The following is a 19,989-nucleotide window of genomic DNA, read 5'->3' as shown; positions in this document are numbered from 1 at the left end:
AAATGCTTTTTCCCTCAAGCATATGCAGTAGAGGCTGTTTCCCTTTACTTCCTAGGCTTCACTGCCTGGCCCCTCCTATCCTCTCCAGTTCCCATGTATGCTCAATGAGAGCGAGGGCAGGATGGGGGAGGATGACAGGCAGGGGGATGAGCATATGGTATAAAGCATATGGAATTTTACACGTCTAATAAACCATTATATCATTTGGTTACCAAGTGTCTTTTTGGAGTCTCCAAATGGATTTTTTGAAAACCTGCCTAGACATAGCTCAGAAAAAACTATGCAATGCAGAATGGTCATTTTTGGTGGTATTGTCATCAAATGTGAACCAGGATTCGTCCAACATTGTGGCTGTGTCTGCATAAGCCCACTAGACTCTGCTTGAAACATTTGTATCCGCTTAATAAATAAATAAATAAATAAAAACTTCCACTTGCACTGTGTTTGAGCTTCTGTTACTTTGTTTCAGTTAGCCTACATGAAGAACAATTCTGATTCTTGGAAAACAAGCTCCCAACGGTTACCGTTCAGAAGAGATCAAGATTATGTCTGTATTCAAAAGGGTTCAAAAATAGTAACCATTTAATTTTAGGTATGCCGTTTTCAGGCTTGTGTTAAAAGGGGGGATGAGGGGGCTAGGCTGCTTCTTTTTATTACCATATTTTTCATATTAGTTAAGATAAAAAGTGCATGTATTATTTTTAATCAATCACCCTTTTCATTGGCGCATTGGAGAGCACTGGTTTGAAATATATGAAAACACAATGAAATACAGCAAATCCAGAAGTGAGATAGGACCTGCACTGCTACCTTCACACTCCTCATTAAGAGAATGTTATCCACCTACGAATGTAGAGCCTTTCGGCAATATTTTAAATGGAAAATATGAGTTTAAAAATCTATATGTGTGTAAACAGAATTGAGTCTATATTCATAGCAGTTGAATGGGTTCTATATCATGTGAACCCCCCAAAATAAAAATATCATTGGTTTCTAGTCGAACTTCATTTACTGAAGCACACGCGTCGTAACTATCCGGATGAAACGTCTTATATCTCTTACTAGCTAGCAAATTCTATCTTCGCAGCAAAATATTAAGTTTGCGATAGTAATATATTCTATTTAGCAAAAATGATCAAGGCAATTTTAATATTTAATAATCACGGAAAACCGCGCCTCATAAGATTTTATCAGTATTTCGTAAGTAAAATCAACATTTAGTTAGCTAGCCGACCAGCCAGCTAGAGCTACACATAACATTGGAAACAGTGAGCTAGCTAGCTAGTTATGCAAACGTTAACGTTAGCTAACACCTTTACTGCATAATAGTAATAGTAATAATAATAATAATAATAATAATAGTAATGTATCGCTGTATTTCGCAGTGCCAGTTGGCCATGAAGTTATGTTTCTGCCTATCTGTTAAATGTTTGCCTTGTTTGTTAAGTACAGTTAGACTATACTAACCTTACTTCATTCTTCTACCTAGCTATGATATCGTTAAAGTTTGGTTGTCACTGTCAGTTATGCGTTTTGGGCAGTTAACATTGTAACAATAGTAGGCAGGCTGTGTTGAAAAATGTCATATTTCACAGTACAGGTGATACCAATAAAATAATAGGTTTTCTAGGTGTTTTTGTTGTTGTCCCAGACCTACTATAACTTGATTTCCCTCCACCCTTCCAAAGGCTGAAGACATGCAACAACAGATAATCAGGGAAACGTTCCACCTTGTGTCGAAGAGGGATGACAATGTCTGTAATTTCTTGGAAGGAGGAAGGTAACGTTAACGTTATTAACGTAAACGTTGCTGGGATGTAGCTAAGTGAGCATCAGTGTATACACTCATCGTAGGCCTGCCATGGTGTGATGGGGGGAGCCTGTTTACTTGAATGTTGATTTAACAATGTTGCTGCAATGTAGTGGCATTATTATATCATTGGCAGAAGATTCCAGTCCACAATGTGAAGACATTTTATGTTAGCTGGGACACATTTAGATGAAACACTGTGCCTTGAATTAGCACAAAAGGGGTAATTAACAAACTTTGCATCTTAGCTCTATGATAATGCTCTAGAAAATTTTGTCAGAGGTGCGATCACTTTGCCGCAGGTGTATTTTGGATTGGCATATGTATACTAACAGTTCTCCACAGCAGGTGCAGTAGTTCAAATTATTTAAGTAAAAAGCATTTTCTCTATATTTCAGTGCGAACTTGCATCTAACAATTTGAACCAGATTATCAGTGTTAAAATATGAGAACCAGCTTTAAATTTGATTACAGGGATTGTAAAGTAACTCCTGTTTTTTCCCAATTTGTAGTTTGATTGGTGGATCCGACTACAAGCTGATCTACCGACACTATGCTACACTTTACTTTGTGTTCTGTGTGGATTCTTCAGAAAGTGAGCTTGGAATTCTGGACCTGATACAGGTACACATATTTAAAATGTTAAATTTTGACTGAACATGTATTGGAATGTAATAGAATATAATAGTTTGGGTCAATACTGTTGAATAAATCTGTTGTGTCCTCCCCCTAGTTTCCAGTATTATTTGATGCTGCTCTTTTATATGTATTTTTGTGGCAGGGGGTGAAGCAGCCTTATAATATGAATGGATCTCCCTTATTGGGGATGAAGGACAGTAATACATTTTTACCAACAGGGTTACAAGTAGTATTGCTGAATAGTGTGTTCAAGGTTAAGCAGTGTGGAGGAATCACGTGTCAACACATTAAAAGGGTTGTTGATTCCTTAGTAAGTATTGTTTTGTGCTTCTGATTGTCCTTCAGGCTGTTGAGCCATAATTAAAGTTGTAAAATTTGTTCAAGTGACTTTGTTCAAGCGACTATTACAACTTGAGCCAGTGGATAAGCGATTTGTAAAACGTGATGTCCAACCGTCATATGTTTTGGTTAAGTCTTTGTGGTAGGTTTCACGGTCTACTTCCTCAAAATTTCCAGGCAAAAAGTCCTCTGCAACTCATTGTTTGTTTTTGAATTACCCTTTAGTTTGATTACTGGTCATTATAGTTTATGTGGGTGATAGTGGAGTGTGCTGGAAGACAAAAGATACAAACCAGCAGGATAGTTTGGAAAACAAACGGTGGCATTTATGAGAAGCCAGAATTTTATCTCTGGTTTGTTTGAAGATCTTTATCGACTCTGATCTTGTTTGTTGCTTTAAAGGAAATATCTTCTCACAGTTTGTAGAACTCACTTGCAGTGGTAGTATTTTCTTCAATCTGTCCGTATATACGTCAGAACTACTCAAAGAGAACCGGAAGGGAAAAGAAATGGAATGCGTCTCAGCGGTTGTGATCTAAATGCAGATGTATCCTATATTATCAACCCTTTTGGGATTATGTTACTGTATCTATGGCAGTGGTCCCCAACCCTGGTCCTGGAGAGCTACATGGTCTGCTGGTTTTTGTTTTCACCTTAAAATCAGCACCCAATTGAAACCCAAGACACCAGGTGAGTTGAGTTAACTGTGTAATCAACTGCTCTAATTGATTCATGAAGTACAGAGTCACTATGAAAACCAGCAGACCCTATAGCTCTCCAGGACCAGGGTTGGAGACCACTGATCTATGGTATAGTGTTCTTGTTATGACTTATGAAAGCAATATGTTCTTCTCTCTTCAGATAAATATTTGCCATTTATTAATTGTTGTGAGTATGTTATCATACCATTGTATGGAGCTGCAGGTGCAGGTATGATCCAGTTAAACCTTAAATAGTGTTAGGAGTGCTGGTCCAGGTGAACTTTGTATTTGCTACGTAGTTGTCTCACTTCAGAGATTTGTTTCTTAGTTGCTGTTGTTGAATAAAACCTAAAATTCAGAACAAAAATGAGATATGGATTTTTTTTAATAAGTTGAATTCTCAAATAAGTATTCTGTGGTTATTTGTAGAGAGTACCATCGACAAATGTCTGTACTCACATGATATTGCACTTCTGTCTTCTTTCTGTATTTATACAGAGTACACATACCCCTATTGTAATATGTGTATTTCAAGGGTAATATCCCTGGATCGCTCCACTTTTTGATGTTTTTGGTAATTGTTTTTAAAATAACTAAAACCCTGAAGTATCATAGAGTACTCTTATGGGTTGCTTAAACCTGCTTCATGCTGTCTAATCACCCCAGAGAATCAATTTCTCTGCCTCTTTTTGAAAATTTCAGAAGCAAACTGCATTATTGGTCATACATATAACAACATTTTCACATTTGCATATACGTACAAACCTTGGGCACTGAGCTGAGGTGTAGACCATGTCTTTTGTCTGTGGAGTAAGATGTGCTTTAATCTGTGGGACTAAGTTTTTAATGATAATGAGTAATGACGCAATGATTGTGAACGGGTCACAACCAGCAGCCATAAGACAACAACATTGAATGGGTATGTCACATGTATGTCACAGTAAATCTGTAACAAATGTACTTGCCCATACAAAATTAATACCTGCCCAGATATGATAAAGTTTACCCTGTGACATTAAGTGCATAAAAACACAAAGCCTCTGTAATAGCATTTAGCTCACTAACAGCATTACTCTGCATTAATATCATTACTCATTATTTGGCATCATCGGATATTTAAAAAAATGCTAGTAATAGTTAAATGAACCAGTAGATTTTGGAATTGAATAATACAAACAATAATATTTACATAAATAGTAGTGACAGGTACAGCAACTAGCCATGGAAGTGTCAATGTTATCACTCCAAATGTCAGTATGGCTTGCTTAGTTATCACTACACTCACCAACAACTGTGAAAGTGTATTAATAAATTAATTTTGTCTGATAATGTTATTTATACAATTAAACAATATGCAATTTATTATTTAAGTAATTGTTTTTAAGTAATTTCCCTGGGCAGTTTAAAACAGAGAATACTAGCTAATGTGACCATTCCAGCTAATTTAAGTTAATCATTTTAAAGGAATGGGTGTCATGTGACTCCCACGGGAAACTCTCCTATTGATGTAAATGCGGCCACAGTCACCTGGGAGACTTTTTTTTAGCAGCTGCAGGACATGAAAAGATTTTTCTCATTCACCACTAGTTTTTTTCAAACTGGAGTTATGGCCTTGGAACTACCGAGCAGATAACACTATTGAACTCCTGAGAGCGTTGCCTAAGATGAGCAATAAGCCTTTATCTTGAAGTCTCTGCTGTATCTAATCTCTGCCGTGACACAGAAGTGCATTTTCAGATAGCTACTTTGGTTGCATCCTTTTAGTGACGAAAAATCTAATCTAGCTACACATGTAGGTAATCGCTGAGGTAATCAAATATGATGACTTCAGACTGATTCCAGATACCACCAGATAAGGTCTGTGGCCAAAGCGTAGGGTTGATACAATGGTGTCACGTGCAATTACGCAGCATGGCATGCATAGCAAAAATACATTGACATGTGTGAGGAAACAGGTTGGTGAAAGGTGCATTATCAGCTGATTTTTGTTTTGTTGTATGCTTGACCCAATTGTAGTTTGCGTACAATGTAAATGTTTTTGACAGTGTCAACGTTTTCAGTAATAATAGTAGTAAGAAACAGCAGGCTATCTCTTGATTGCTTTGTGATGTGAAGTTGTGTTACATATCCTGTGTTGGGGTCATTTCAATCGATGATATGAAGGATCGGGTGTTTGGCAAACATCATGATGACTCAGTGATCTCTAGTCTACTGGAGGGATGGAACACCATTCTTCCAAAAGATATTCCCTCATTTGTTGTTTTGATGATGGTAGTGGAGAGCGCTGTCTTAAATCTCCCATTGGTGTTCAATTGAGTTGAGATCTGGTGACTACGATGGCCATAGCATATGATTCACATCATTTTCTACTCGTCAAACTTATTCAATTTATTGACCCCTCGTGCCGTGTGGATGGGAGCATTGTCATCCTGGAAGAGGCCACTCCCTTCAGGATAGACATGTTTCATCATAGGATAAAGGTGATCACTCTGTATTGAAAATAACTTTGTACTGAGTGATAACACGGCATAACCGAGCCACCGGACCCCCTCACTGTAGGTGTCAAGCATTCAGGCGTGTACTGTTCTCTTGGTCTACACCACACTGCACTCGCCCACTTATTGAGAATATGGTGAAGGATGTCTCATTTGACCATATCACTTTTCTCATATCTCTGTACACCAGTGCCTATGGTTTTTTCAACACTGAACTCTCAAAAGTGCATTTGTCTTTGTAATGAGGGTTTTATGAACTGCAACCCTACTATAATATCCCTCTGTATGTAGTTGTTGAAGGACTGTTCTTGCTGACAGTCTTATCCCAACTTGCATTGACATTGCTGTTAAGTGTTGTTCAGGATCATGTTAAAATTAATTTTATTTTGGGGAATTTATGTTACCATGATGCTCTACTGTAAATTATGTTGTGGTGCAGCACTATGGCTGATTATTAGCAAAAACCCTGAAGCCTATATAATTATAACCTAATAATAGCATTCTATAAAAAGTAATAATTTGACCTGGGTAGTCAATCAATATTTTGACTAATCAAAACTGCAACCCACAAAACTGACCTATTCATCAGAAACCCAACGTCATGACAGTCAAGTTAAACACAAGTGTATTAAAAACTTGAATTGCATATTTGGACATGTGTCTGACTACATTTTAATGGGGCGGGGTTGTCAGCTCACATGGTACAGTGACTTAAATGTAAAAGTTACTAGAAAAACAAGATCTGTTTGCTTTAAACTCTCTGTAAATTTGGATCATTCTGCTTTCTTTGCCTAGGTCTTTGTGGAAACGCTCGATAAATGCTTTGAAAACGTCTGTGAATTGGACCTTATATTCCACATGGACAAGGTAAGTGTACTGTAAGGGCAGAGAAGGGCAGAGAAGAAAGAGCTCAGACAGATGGCTCCACCAAGCAGGTTGTTGGCCATCACTTGCTATTCAGCTGCTGAAATAGCCAGCATGCTTACCTCTTGTTTCTGGGTTGTGTTTTCCGGTTTCCATATGCCAGCATAAAACGATTTCCAGTCATCAGACAGTTTATACAGACTGAGTAGCATTTGTATAGGCACCTTGATATCTCTATAAAACTAGCACACCATTGTCATGTAAAATTATTTGGCTAGCTACCTAAAAAGTATGTTGATTATATAACTAACCTGCCATCAATATTCGGCTTTAACTCTGGTTAGAGAAGCTTTCTAAAGTAGGGATGGGACGATAAAACTATCTTGGTAAAAAGCATTAATGGTTATTTAAAGATGCTGTATGTTTGTTATTGGACACTTTTGTTCATATTTGATTAAAATTGCTCCACATCTAGACAGATATCAATAAATTAAAAGGTCTACGATTAAGATAAGGTCTCTGACTGGCCCAGGCACTGAAATCAGCCGCTCCAAATTTCACCACGCCTGAATCTTAACAACCAATCAGGACAGCTCTCTGTTCTGCCTGCCTGTCAATCATCTTGTTGCGCATTCACAGCGCTGCCACTGAGCAGACAGGGCGGGTTGGACTACACAGACAAGAGCAGGGCAGAGGTAGCTAACGTTACAGCAGAGATAGTGCTCAAACTAGCCCTCCTAACGGCACAAAATTCAGGTACTGACTGACATCTTCAATCTCATCTTAAAACTACATTTTCACTCTGAATTTGACATTAAGACATAGAGATAATGAAAACAAAGTCAAAGTCAAATCAAATGAAACTCAATACATATGAGAAGTAGATATGAAAGTATGTGATGTGACTGGTGACATCTGGCTGTGATGTTTTACTGGCTGTAAAAAAAAAGCTGTAAAAAATAAAAGAAAAAAGCAAGTATTCAAACAGATGCCTTTTTACCTTATTATAGTTTTTTTTTTTAATGGCTTTTCTTAGGAGCAGATGTTTCATTTCAAACTAACACGAGTTGCACTTTACGCAGTTATTAAATTTCTGTAACTTGTTTGCTAGCTCATTCAGATAATGTTTAGATATTGCAATAGACGTATCACCACCCTAACATTAGCTATGATAAGAAATAATGGATAGATGGCCAACTGTATACTTTAAATGAAGTTGGAAAGGTACTTAAACCAACTGTCAAAATAACAAAATCGGATCTTGGGTGGCTAGCTAGTTCAGGTGGCAAGCCAGTATAGTTGCTAATTCTAGCAAAGGTAGCTATTGTTAGTGCTATTGATCTTCTTAGTTAAAATAGACTTTCCAGAGAAAAACATGTAGCCTTTATCCAATTGTTAGTGCCTTATAAGGCACATTCCATGTAAATGTTGTGCTGAACTTTGGATGAGAGCCTGTGTTTGACTTATCGTTCATTTAAAAAAAAAAAAGATTTAGTATGAATATGTTAATCATTTGAACCTTGGAAACCGGCTTGTCCTGGCCCTCTAGTCAACATGAGCAGAATAATTGCATATAGTGTGTGAACATTATTTTTTGATGCTGTTGTAATAAAAAGTTAATAAACATTTGAATATATTCAAACAAATTTGATTTTTTCTGGAGTAAGTTTGAATTCCATTATTGGGTCAAGGTGACAGCCCTAGTCTGGGAATGGTCTTGTCAGTTTTCTAAACTTTAGGTAAGTGTTAAACAGCCAATTTTATGGGAGAATATATTAGTGGTTTCAATGAGAGGTAAATAAATAATAAGAGCATTACCAGTCTCGGTAGGCATTCAGCTACTCTGAAGTATAAATGGGTTTAGTTCTCTGGCTAGGCTAGCCCCTTGCTGCTCTGGTTGTAGAGCTGAGGTGGCATAAATGTTTCAGACAGCTTTATCGTCCCCACAGTTCCTTTTATTAGAGTTACGCATATCAGATTTTCTGGACTGGAAAGCACTCCAGCAGTCCTCTAAGAAATGAATATGGCGAGTCAGCTCAACGCAGCTTATTTGAATGTCCCCACACGGCGTGTGGTTTTGGCCCAGAGGAGGCCTGCGCTTACCGCATTCACGGTCTTTTCTGTGTTTTTGTGAGCAGTGGATTATGGGAAATTGGCTCTCTGTGCAGTGCGTGCCCAACATTTTACGATCACTAGGACATTGTGATCTCAAATACAAAAGTTATCACAAGGTCACTGTTTCTCTGTGAAGAAAGGCTCTCTAGATCTTGTTTGGCATTCTGGGTGTTGAGAATATGTACGTAAATGAATGACAGCATATGACATCACAACATATAAAAAAAAAGCTTGGGCTCATTTACTATTAAGCATGTGCATAATAATGTGGTTTTTCTGTGGTGTACACAATGGTATTGGGAAGGTGTAAATGTTGGTATTTGTATTATTATCTTTAGTGTAAGTTTGGTGGGAATATATATGATGCACTGTTGGTGTAAATGTGTGTAATAATTTGATCATCTTTAGTGTGGCTTGTTGGTCTCTTGCAGGTGCACTACATTCTTCAGGAGGTGGTGATGGGGGGAATGGTGTTGGAGACTAACATGAATGAGATTGTGGCTCAGGTGGAGCTACAGAACCGCATGGAGAAATCAGAGGTGAGCCCCCAAATTCATCTTTCCCTCCCATCCTGTAATGGTCATCATCACCTGTCTCCTGTCCTAATTTACCCATCTCTTCTTAATTTATCCACACTTTGTTCACTTGTCTTTTCTCTCAGTTTACCCATCTCTTCTCTTTGTTTACCTAGCTCTTCTTTTTACTCTTGTTTACTCATCTATTGTCTGAGTTCACATGTTTGTTCTTAGTTTAACTGGCTCTTTGTTTACCTGTCTCTTGTCTGAGTTTACCTGTTTCTTCTTAGTGTACCTGGCTCTTTTCTTAGTTCACCTCTTTTCTCAGTTTACTTGTCCCATTTCTTAATGCACCTGTTTAATTTACCTGTCTGTCTCATCTCTTCTCTTACGTGTAAATTATCTTAGATTGCTTGTTTCTTCTCTCAGTTATCTGCCACGTCTGTTTCGCTTTCTTAGTTTGAAGTGTGTCTCCGCTTAGTTAACCTGTCCCTCAATGTACATTACATTACAGGCATTTAGCAGACGCGCTTATCCAGAGTGACTTACATAACTTTTACATAGCATTTTTACATTGTTTCCATTTATACAGCTGGATATATACTGAAGCAATTCCGGTTAAGTACCTTGCTCAAGGGTACAACGGCAGTGTCCTTACCCGGGAATCGAACCTGTGACCTTTCGATTACAAGCCCAGTTCCTTGCAAGCTAAGGTCACATGCAGTGTCAGAGCCTGTGCTTGTTAGTCACTGCCTCAGAGTTGGGTGTGGTGGTGATTACGGACTGTGTGCGACAGAGTGGGGTTTGTAATGGGCAGTTCTGGGGCCTTTCTAACCCTGCATTAGGGGGCTACCTGCCGTTTTGCATGGTTTTATCATGTGACCACACTGCGCGCAGTTAACCAGTGACGTCAGTTAGTCTGCCTGTTGCGCGGGGTGGTTTTTCAAACTGCAGGCTGTGTAATAGTGTGCGGATTCCCTCCGGATTATGAGGTTGCGTGATGTCATGTCTGGCCTGCTTGCAGGGGGGCCTGTCCGCGGCTCCGGCCCGCGCCGTGTCAGCCGTCAAGAACATGAACCTTCCGGAAATCCCCCGGAACATCAACATCGGGGACATCAACATCAAGGTGCCCAACCTCTCCCCGTTCTGAGCCCGTCGCCGCGGCGACCGACGTCGAGGGGCGGCGAGGGCGGCGCGAGGAGTGAACCGATGCGATGCTCCCCTTTTCCTCCCTCAGCTTTTACTCCTCCCTTTTTCAGAAAAAGAAATATTTCCCTGTATAGTCATTCCCGTTAGGAAAACCTTTAGCCAAAAAAGAGGAGCGGAAATGTTTTTCGCCTCCAGGCTCTTCCCAGCAGCCGAATTTCATTTGGAACTCTGCAGACTGCAGCAGCCATGTCTGAGGATTTCTCCCCGTGTCTGACTACAGATCGCCAGCTCTGTAAGGGATAAGGTTCCTGAGCCAGGGCTCATGGGAAATGCAGGGTATCTGGAGGAATAAAAGAAAAACAGTCTGTACCTTCTGAAGCTCACTTTTAGGGAAATGTTTTTTTTTTTTGCGGGCTTGGTGAAATGCTACTGACCCTCTGTGCATTCTTTATCAATTGAAAACAAAGTAATTGCGTTCTCAGTATTTTTAATTTATGGATGTTCTTTTTTGTGCTGGCTGGCCCTGCATGGCGATTCAGGCTCTCTCTTTAAGGTCTGGGGCCAATGAGAAAGAAACCTGCAGTCGGCCGTTTGCTCCCGAGGAAGCATCGGTGGCCGCGGTTGGTTGAGAAACAGGATGTGGTTCACGGGCGAGGTATCTTTACTGCGCATCTGTCCCCCTCCCTGTCCCACCTGTCTGGCGAGCTCTGCGCAACCTGAGGATACGTTGCGTCTGAGAGAACAACGTACCCCTGCGCAAAAACAAAAGAAAATTGGCGGGTAAAATGGGGAGGGGGGAGAAGTTTCTCAGAATTTCAAACGAGAAAAAAAGACAGGCTTGGAACAGAGCGACTTGGTCCACTGTATCGGCTTCCTGCTGGAATGTAGAGTGACAGCGGGCCTGTTTGGAACTGCAAAACCAGTCCCAGAAAGCCGTTTAAATCTGAGTGAACTCAGCCGCACGGCAGGGGCTTCACCAAACGGCTTCCCTTGCTCTGGTGCCGTGACGTGAGGGAGAGGGAAAGGGAGGAAGTGAGAAAGGGGGAGAGGAATAAGAGAGAAACTGAGGGAAAGAGGAATTGCGCGTAGGGAGAGGGTAGGAGGGGAAGAGAAAGAGGGTGTTTTTGCGCGGGCCGCTCTGGTGGGTCGCTGCAGCGTTTCTCTCGTTAGCCTCCTGACCGAGGGCTGTTTCCTGTGGCTGCGCACTCAGCTCTGGGCAGGGGTATGAGGTATGCTATCTGCTGGTGCACGGGTTAAAAACCGCATTTCCCATTTCTGGTCTGATGTCTGTTCTGCTTGATTTCAGTACGGCAGTTGAGTCCTGGAGAAAATATGAAAACAACACTGGAAAAAAAAAAAAAGATTTTTTTTCTTCTTAAAATTCTACTCCTTGGTTGATTTGCATAACAGTTGTATATGATAGGAAACACCTGCTTAATTTGCACTGAAGCAAGCTCCTCAGCTTTTGCCCATATCTGTACTACTCTGATGTGTGACCTTGAGGACATTGGCTGTAAAATGGTGAAACCATTTGGTTAAATTATGCTGACATTTTTTTTTTGTTTGTTCCCCACATACATTCCCATAGATGTTGATGGTTTCATACGACAGAGAATTTCATTCCTTGAACTGTTTCCTTTTTTGTTAAAAAATGTAGTTTGTATATTTTTCACTATTGTACAGTACATCAGCTCTTTATTATAGACGTGCCATTCAGAAACATTTTTATTTTGTCAATATTTCATGTGGTTACTTGGGGAAGTGATTCCCCCGCATGAGCAACATTATCTAGAATTGTGCGCAGTGATGTTCCTTTGAATTGTGTACGAGTGGTGACTGATGCTCGGCCTAGTGTGTGACACACTGTACAGATCATTTCCTGACGCATTAATAAACAAGCAATAGAAAAAACTTTGAGAGGAGTGTTGAGTGTTTGAATTTTTTTTTTTTTTTTGGTTCCCATTTCTCTTGAAATACAAAAATGGCATCAGTATACCCCGACTTCCTTTGTTAATCATCATGTTGACCGGTGTCTACCACTGCAGCTGGTCTACCGTTCCCATCTCCCAAACTCATGAGAAGCACACTTCTGTCAAGCCGGCTGGGAGGGCTAGGAGAGGAACCAGTCATTTACTGCAGAAGGGAGGGGGTGAGGGAGGGGGTAAATGTGGTTGCTGAACACCGCACAATAACGGTTGTGCAGCCTCGACTGGGACATGATTTGGACTGTTCAGAGTCGGGGTGGGGGGGCAGGGGTGGGGGGGGGGGCAGATCCTTCTGACGTACGTCGAGCGAGCGGGAGTGTCCTGCAAGGTGTCTTCCATGCGGTCGCACAGTCGGAGCCTGCTTTGCGATTGGACAGCAGCCCTCCCCTCCGTAGCGCGCATTCTTTCCAACCCCCCTCCGCTCCTGCTCCCCGGTGCCGGGTAAGTTTGTGAGAATGGAGGGAGTGCCTCTGGTGAGTGTTCCGGTGTGTGCACACACGTGTGTGTGTGTGCGTGTGTGTGGTTTTCCAAAAAAAAAAGCAAAATGTGAAAAACATGCGCTGTGCCTGCCCTCACAGGCAGATGTGAGTGGAGGGAAGCGGCGTGTGTTTCGCATCAGCTCCCTCGTTTCGGCTGATCCCGTGCCAGTCTCAGGCGCGCGCTCCTAATGGAATCCGCTCCGTAATCACCTGGCGCGTCCCGCTCTTCCTGCCTGTCCCCCTCGCTTATCGTGATTGGAGGCCGCGCCGGTACGGATCGGTACGCCTTTGGCCGGAGTCGCTGCTCCTCTTCGGTGTGTTTCAGTGAAGTCGTGATTTGAGTCCGTTTCTTCATCATCATCCACCGAACGGATCCCACATCTGGCTCGAGTAGGAACGACCTCCGAGGTTTCCCTAGCCAAAGGACTCCGGTATGTCTTTTTAAAAGGAAACAGGAGCGAGTTCAGCTTGTATGTTCAGGGCGTTTCTGAATGATCTCGAGTTGTAAAATGTGGAAAATTGTTTAGACCCCACTGCTTCACATGGGGAGAGTGGAGTTGTTGGCTGTTTAAGAGATTCGCTGCTTAGTTTCCTGTGCGGGTCCTCAACTACCCTGGCTCTGATACTTAATAGCTAGTCATGAGTATTGTAGAGTGTTGTTTTAGAAGGAAACTGTTGAATATATTATTGTTAGAAAGTTACACATTTAAATACTAGTAGTGACAAAAAAACTGCTGAAGGGCATTCTGGGCACTGTCCTGTAATTCTAAACATGTGATTCGTGTGTGAGCAACTCCACAAAAATGAACAATTTGACTGGATAAAAAAAGAGCAGATCAATGCTTTCACTTCTAAGCTGCAACAGATTGTTTGAATGATGGATGTCAGCTGTTGTAATTATAGGCTGGCATGAAAGGTAAAAACTCAGCAGTCGTTCTCAAATGGACCACATAAATTATGTAAGGGTTGAATTCCGGGTTCCCGATGGGGAGGAGGCGGGGCAGTAAATAAATAAATAAATATGCACTCCATCCTCTGCTATGTCTTTCCTGGAAGTACCGGAAAACAAATCACAAACTTCTAAGCTGCTTTTCTGGGTTTTGTCAATTGCAAATCACTGCATAAGAGCTGTTTTTTTAATTACGATAAGTGTTTGCAACTACTAATGCTGTGCATTTTTCTTGTTTGCCTTTTCCTTTGTAAGTACTTTTCTTTAGGTAATTGAATGCTTGTATTTTAAATTGCCCCCCCCAAAGAATTCTGCAGTCATTCTCCACCTTTTCACAACACATGATTGAGCATTTATAGTATACCTTGGGGAAAAGTGTGCTCTTACTCCATGTCTGGTATGTGGTAAAAAAAAAAATAGAATTTAAGAATTGGATTTGGGGACATGAGTAGCTGTTTAATTCACTTTTTTCACTTCTGTAATGCTTCTTTTGCAATTAATCTCTTCATTTCATTTGAAAAATGAATTGCCAGTTTAAAAAAGATTATGATTTTGTTTGTAGTGTTTGTAGTGTTTTTTGCTGTCATGTAGCGTAGCTGAAGCATGTTTGACATGCTGAGAAGTATTCTTATATCTAATCTCTGCATGGTTGGGGCTGTCCATTTCTGTTTTAGCAATTATAATTTACAAAAATGATCATTTTTGTATGTAAAAAAATGTAGATGTAAAAACACATGCGTAAATCTTTTCAAAAGTTCCTATTTTGTCCATGAGGATAAGAGCAAAGTGAATTGTGTTCACCTAAAAATGGTCACTCTCAGAAGAAGTGTATTCCGCCAAGCACTAAAGGTGTGAGGCAACCTATTGCATTTCTTGATGTTATTTAGTTTTGATTTTTATTGTATTATGCTTGCATTTAATTTTGTAAGGAAAAGGCTATGGTATACTAAATTTGAAGGGCAGTGTGCTATGTTGAAAACATTCATAAATTCATGCAACTGAATAGTGATGTACTGCATGATCCTTATTGGAGCATACCTGCTACTTTATTACTTTTTCAGAACATAATATATAATATATAACAATATATAATTTATGGAAAGACTGAACCTCACCTGTCAAGTTGCAGTGCGTTATTACGCTTGTGCCACAGTTCCTGTTACACATCCACTGATTATAGGGTCTGTCTGAGTGGCCACATTCTGAGGAACCGAAGCACAGTCACGCTTTTCATTTAGAGATGCACCAAAACCATTTTGCCTTGGGCAAGTCAGGGCATCTCTGTAAAGGTGTCTATATATAAAGAAATAAAATAAGCCATATGCAATCCTTTGAATAAGACAAAAAAAGGGCAGCTTATGTTCATTATTTTCCACAGAATTAATAAAAGATCATGTTAGCCCGAGAAGGGTTCATTTGAATATGAGTGAAATGTAGCTATTGCTGTTCTGTCACACCAGCCTATTCCATTCATCCACTGTATTAGGAATTCACTTGTGGCAACTCTTTGTTGAGCCGTGTACGCATCATTGCGATCAGTAAATTACCTAAACAATTAAGGGCTGGATCAGCCTAAAACCACTGCCAACATGCATCATCAGTGCAACACTAGACCTACTTACAATATTTTTCATCCGAATCATGTAAACGCTGGTAATTTTGACCAGTGTACAAAAATTCTAACACCCTTCTAGAGTCAGTCAATGGGGTGTTGATGACTTGTGTGCCAATATAGCCTTTATGCACCATGGCATGGAGTCTACCGCCATCTGGGCTTCTGCAGGAGGAAGAGGGCACCATTGATGTGAGAAAATCTTTCAACTCCTGGTCTGTTGATGGAAGTGGGAAATGCTGTCTCAGGCATCATTGCAGAATATCCCATAAAAACATCCTGCCTTAGACACAGTTTCGTTTGGAACAATGAGAAGTTTATCTTGTCTTGGTCACTCCAGGCAAATGTCACTCCTTCTTCCATGGTCTCTGGGGTATTCTCTTACTGTCATGCCAGGCATAATCATATGTGGCCCGGCCAGAATTGTCCGAAGCAAGGATGTTATCTTTGGGTTTCCATTTTTGTAGAGAACCTATTTCCTTTTTTGTGAATAGCAAGCAATATCACAGTCAATGCATGACTGGAAAAAAAAAAAACACACTAGCCCACAAAATAATACATTTTTGAGTTAACAGTCATTGATGTTTATACATGGCACACAGTCATATCAACTGTTGCGTTTTGGCCCTCATTTTTTTCAATGTGATGCGACTATGAAAGAATAATCAATGAGCTTTCAAATGAGGAGTCGAACATTAGTCATGTTGGGGCAAAGTAAAGTTATTGTATGGAGGGTATTGGGTAGGACCCCTCCTACCTCCTTGCCTCCAGAATAGTCTGAATTCTTTGTGGCATGGATTAAACAAGGCACAAAAATATTTCTTAGGGATTTTGGTCCATGCTAACTCGATAGCATCACGCAGTTCCTGCAGATTTTTCATCCACACATTCATGCTGCGAACCTCCTGTTCCACCGCATCCCAAAAGTGCTCTATTGGATTGAGAGCGAGGGACTGTGGCCATTGGAGTGAACTGTCAATGTCATGTTTCTGAAGGCAGATTGAGGTGATGTGTGTTTAGTACCATGTTGCATTATCGTACAGGAAGTATCCTTTTGAAAGAGGGTGGACTGTGGCCATAAAGGGATGCACGTGGTCAACAACAATGCCTGGGTATGTTGTGGCATTCAAATGATGCTCAATTGATTTTAAGGGATCTAACGTATGCTCTCTCCCAAGACACTACAGAAGGCAACTACTTGCTATTAAAATGGCCAGGGGAGGAACCACAAAGTACTGATAACAGGGGTGTAGATATTTGTTTCTTGACTTGATTCTTTATTTTTCTGGAGAAAAAAAAATATAATTTGTAAACAATTCAACTGTGGTTTGTGACAATGCATTATTATCAAAGAATATAATTTTCGGAATTTTTCCAGAATAAAATATAGCCTACCTCAGTACTTGTACAGTATATTTTATAGTTTTATTTGTACATCAAGGGTGTGAAAAGGCATTTTATATGCACACACGCACACGCAAACTGTGAATGCATTAATTATGCACACAGTCTTGGAGGTCTTACTTTTCATTTGATGTTTCATATGTTTTCTGAAGTATTGAGTGCACATGCACATAAGCTGTATTCAGGTGTGCTGGCTAGGCTCCTGGGCTATGCTCACCTCAGACTGAAAGCCCACCTGCTTCAGAACAACACACTTTTTTTGTACCCTAGCGGCATTGCGATTTGTCCTCGTTTCCCTGAAACATCTGAACTGCAAACAGCTGGGGGCTGTAAAACTGCTACGAACGTGGAGAAATGAGACCCAAAGGTGCTTCGCAGATCCAGGTCAGAGGGTGGACTAGGCGTGAGCTCATCAGAACAAAATTCCTTCTTAAAGGAACCCCTCTGAGAATCTTAGCTCCTTCTATCATGTTTATTTATAGACAGCGACAGCCTTATTATAAGACGTTCATTTGGCGCACAGAAGCATTTGCCCTGCAAAGGTTTCTTGATTGTGATAAACCGTAGGAGAAGTTTTACAGCTTGGTTCTGCATTCCACTCAAGTTCACTCAAGTACTGGCAATTTTGTAATTATCTGGAACATGTTTTCCTCTGACGTTGCACATATGCTCTGGCTTTGCAGTTTAACCCATGCAAAATCAATTATGGCTGCATGCAGTTCACTTAGTTTTACAGAGATTAAATAAAATACAAAATAACTCTCCTTACACTTTACCAAAGGCTTAATGCCAAATAAAGTTCGTTATTTTTGCGGTGTGAAGGAGAAACATTGGGTTTAAGGGATTCAGTCTACTCATGCCAGTTATATTTTTCTGACAATTTTCATTTTGTTATGAACTGCTTTTATGTTCCATACCCTCATTCTGGACTAGTACCCACATGATATCCAGGCTTTGTTAAAGCAGCATTTTTACTAGTTAAAACACAATTCTTACTAGTGAACAGGACATATCAAATATCTGTAAATCTGTAAAAATGTTGTGTTGTGATACCATTCTTAATTGTGGAAATAAAATTTTTACTAGTTGAAACAACAAATAACTTATGGCACGATTTGGCAACTACATTCTCATTTTACCATAAATGCATTAATGTGAAATTACTTCATCTGTTGACCAATGCACACATTTTCAACTGTCCACACACTTCTGAATAGTTGCAATCCAAATATATATGTTCATTTCTGACTAGTGCAATTTCAATTAAAAGAGATCTACTATTAATTTCTTGCTAGTTGCTATTTCAACCAATGCTCAATTCAATTCTGACTAAGCACAATTTAACTTTAAAATTCAGGGTATATATATTTTTTTTAGAGATATACTGTAAAGATATACTGTATAAAATGAAACTGAAGTATCTAAAATACAAATACATAATTATTTTATTCATAAGATGCATAACTACATTTACTTACTGTAGAATGTAATTTTGATTTAGTCATAATGGGATTTTCACTTTGCAGCATTATGATGATGAAGAAGGTGCGTATCCTGTATGTGGAATAACATTCTGACCTGCGTGAATATGAGTCCAACTACTCATAGTTAATGTTGAGAAATCTAAAATTGATACAGTATTGTGAGTAGTAAGAATTGTCTAGAACGGAATTAAATCAAGTCAAAAAGATATTTAAAATTCAATGTATGACTATGTCTGTGCAACACTAGTTGCAGCTGGTTTCAGTGTGCCACTATTTGTTTGTCGTCATTATCCCTCCTGTTACATTCATGGATCAATTACAGTACATCAGTTATGTTGCACATCAGTTTTGACTCGGTATGGGTTAGTCACCTCCTAGTTGTCAGGATAGGTATTTATCCCTACCTACCAAGAACACAAGTCATCAACAACCATGCAATTTTTTTTGTACTTTATTGTAAATGGACTGCATTTATATAGCACTTTTATCCAAAGCGCTTTACAATTGATACCTCTCATTCACCCATTCACACACACACACACACACCAATGGTGAAAGGCTGCCATGCAAAATCCCAATCAGCAGTTAGGTGTCTTGCTCAGGGACACTTCTACACGCTCAGGGTGGGGGATGGAACCGGCAACCCTCCGACTGCCAGACAACTGCTCTTACCTCGTGAGCTATGTCGCCCCCATACAGACCTTTTTTATTGTATGATACACCACTAATTTTTATAACTAAACACATTTTGCAGCATATTATTGATTATATTTGCCATGTTAGATATAGAATGTAAATGTTTTGTTTGATTATCTCTTTTTAGATATCCGGAATCACTTCCCAGTTATTTCATTTGTCATGATATCTTGACAATGACCAAATTCACAACTTTAATGTTACCATGAAGATGAACAATTTTATCTACGCACACTGCAATTTATCACATTTGATTGCTTTTTATCATTGAACAGCACTACTGTATAGATGGATGAATGGATGAGTGGAGGGACTAATCAATTTCAGCAAGTTATCTATTGATACTGCTCATGAATTACAGTTCATGAATGTGACTGCAGATGCACTTTTTGCATTTGTACCAAGTTGTGCTATTTTCGCTGACTTTATGTAAAGGGTGCTGCCCTTTTATGTAGCTTCAGACTGGACTTTGGGTGGATTTGGACCAGATTTCGCCACTTGAATGGCCGTCACAATGAATACAGAAACGTGCTGTCTCCTCTCTATGTAGGGGGTTACAACAGCATTTCCCCACTGCTCAAAGGAATACCCCCCACCCCCTTGTGTATCTCCCCACTGTTCAATCCTGAGTGCAGATCACAAATGCACAGTATGCAGATATCAATGATATTGTAAAAGTGACCAAAGGCCAGCAGGCTGCCATCCTCTTACATCTGCGTGTTCCTGTAAGCTTATCAATATTCTTTGCTCCTC

General features: G+C 39.9%; 2 protein-coding genes across 2 annotated transcripts in view; both read left to right on the top strand.

Moving 5' to 3' along the window:
• Positions 1-1,008: 1,008 nt before the first annotated feature.
• Positions 1,009-12,544, top strand: LOC118228145 (AP-3 complex subunit sigma-2). The gene is made up of 6 exons (XM_035419469.1): positions 1,009-1,200; positions 1,689-1,780; positions 2,323-2,434; positions 6,780-6,851; positions 9,395-9,502; positions 10,503-12,544. Exons 1-6 carry the CDS (start codon positions 1,132-1,134, stop codon positions 10,626-10,628), a joined length of 579 nt encoding a protein of 192 aa, XP_035275360.1. The 5' UTR covers positions 1,009-1,131; the 3' UTR covers positions 10,629-12,544.
• Positions 12,545-12,916: 372 nt separating this feature from the next.
• Positions 12,917-19,989, top strand: part of LOC118227839 (aminopeptidase N-like) — a 32,270-nt gene continuing 25,197 nt past the window's right edge. Inside the window, exon 1 of the mRNA XM_035418801.1 lies at positions 12,917-13,053. The gene's annotated coding sequence lies outside the window, so the exon portion shown is untranslated. The remainder of the gene's footprint in view (positions 13,054-19,989) is intronic.

The sequence above is a fragment of the Anguilla anguilla genome, chromosome 5 (assembly GCF_013347855.1).
Source record: "Anguilla anguilla isolate fAngAng1 chromosome 5, fAngAng1.pri, whole genome shotgun sequence".
Classification (NCBI taxonomy): Eukaryota; Metazoa; Chordata; class Actinopteri; order Anguilliformes; family Anguillidae; genus Anguilla; species Anguilla anguilla.
Note: the sequence above shows the minus strand (reverse complement) of the source record. Positions and strands in the feature narration are given on the sequence as shown.

Excerpts from the sequence above, each read along its gene's own strand:
- LOC118228145 (XM_035419469.1), top strand. The coding sequence starts at position 1,132 with ATGATCAAGGCAATTTTAATATTTAATAATCACGGAAAACCGCGCCTC. Across the intron at positions 1,781-2,322 it reads AATTTCTTGGAAGGAGGAAG|TTTGATTGGTGGATCCGACT; the intron begins GTAACGTTAACG and ends CCCAATTTGTAG. Across the intron at positions 2,435-6,779 it reads GAATTCTGGACCTGATACAG|GTCTTTGTGGAAACGCTCGA; the intron begins GTACACATATTT and ends TTCTTTGCCTAG.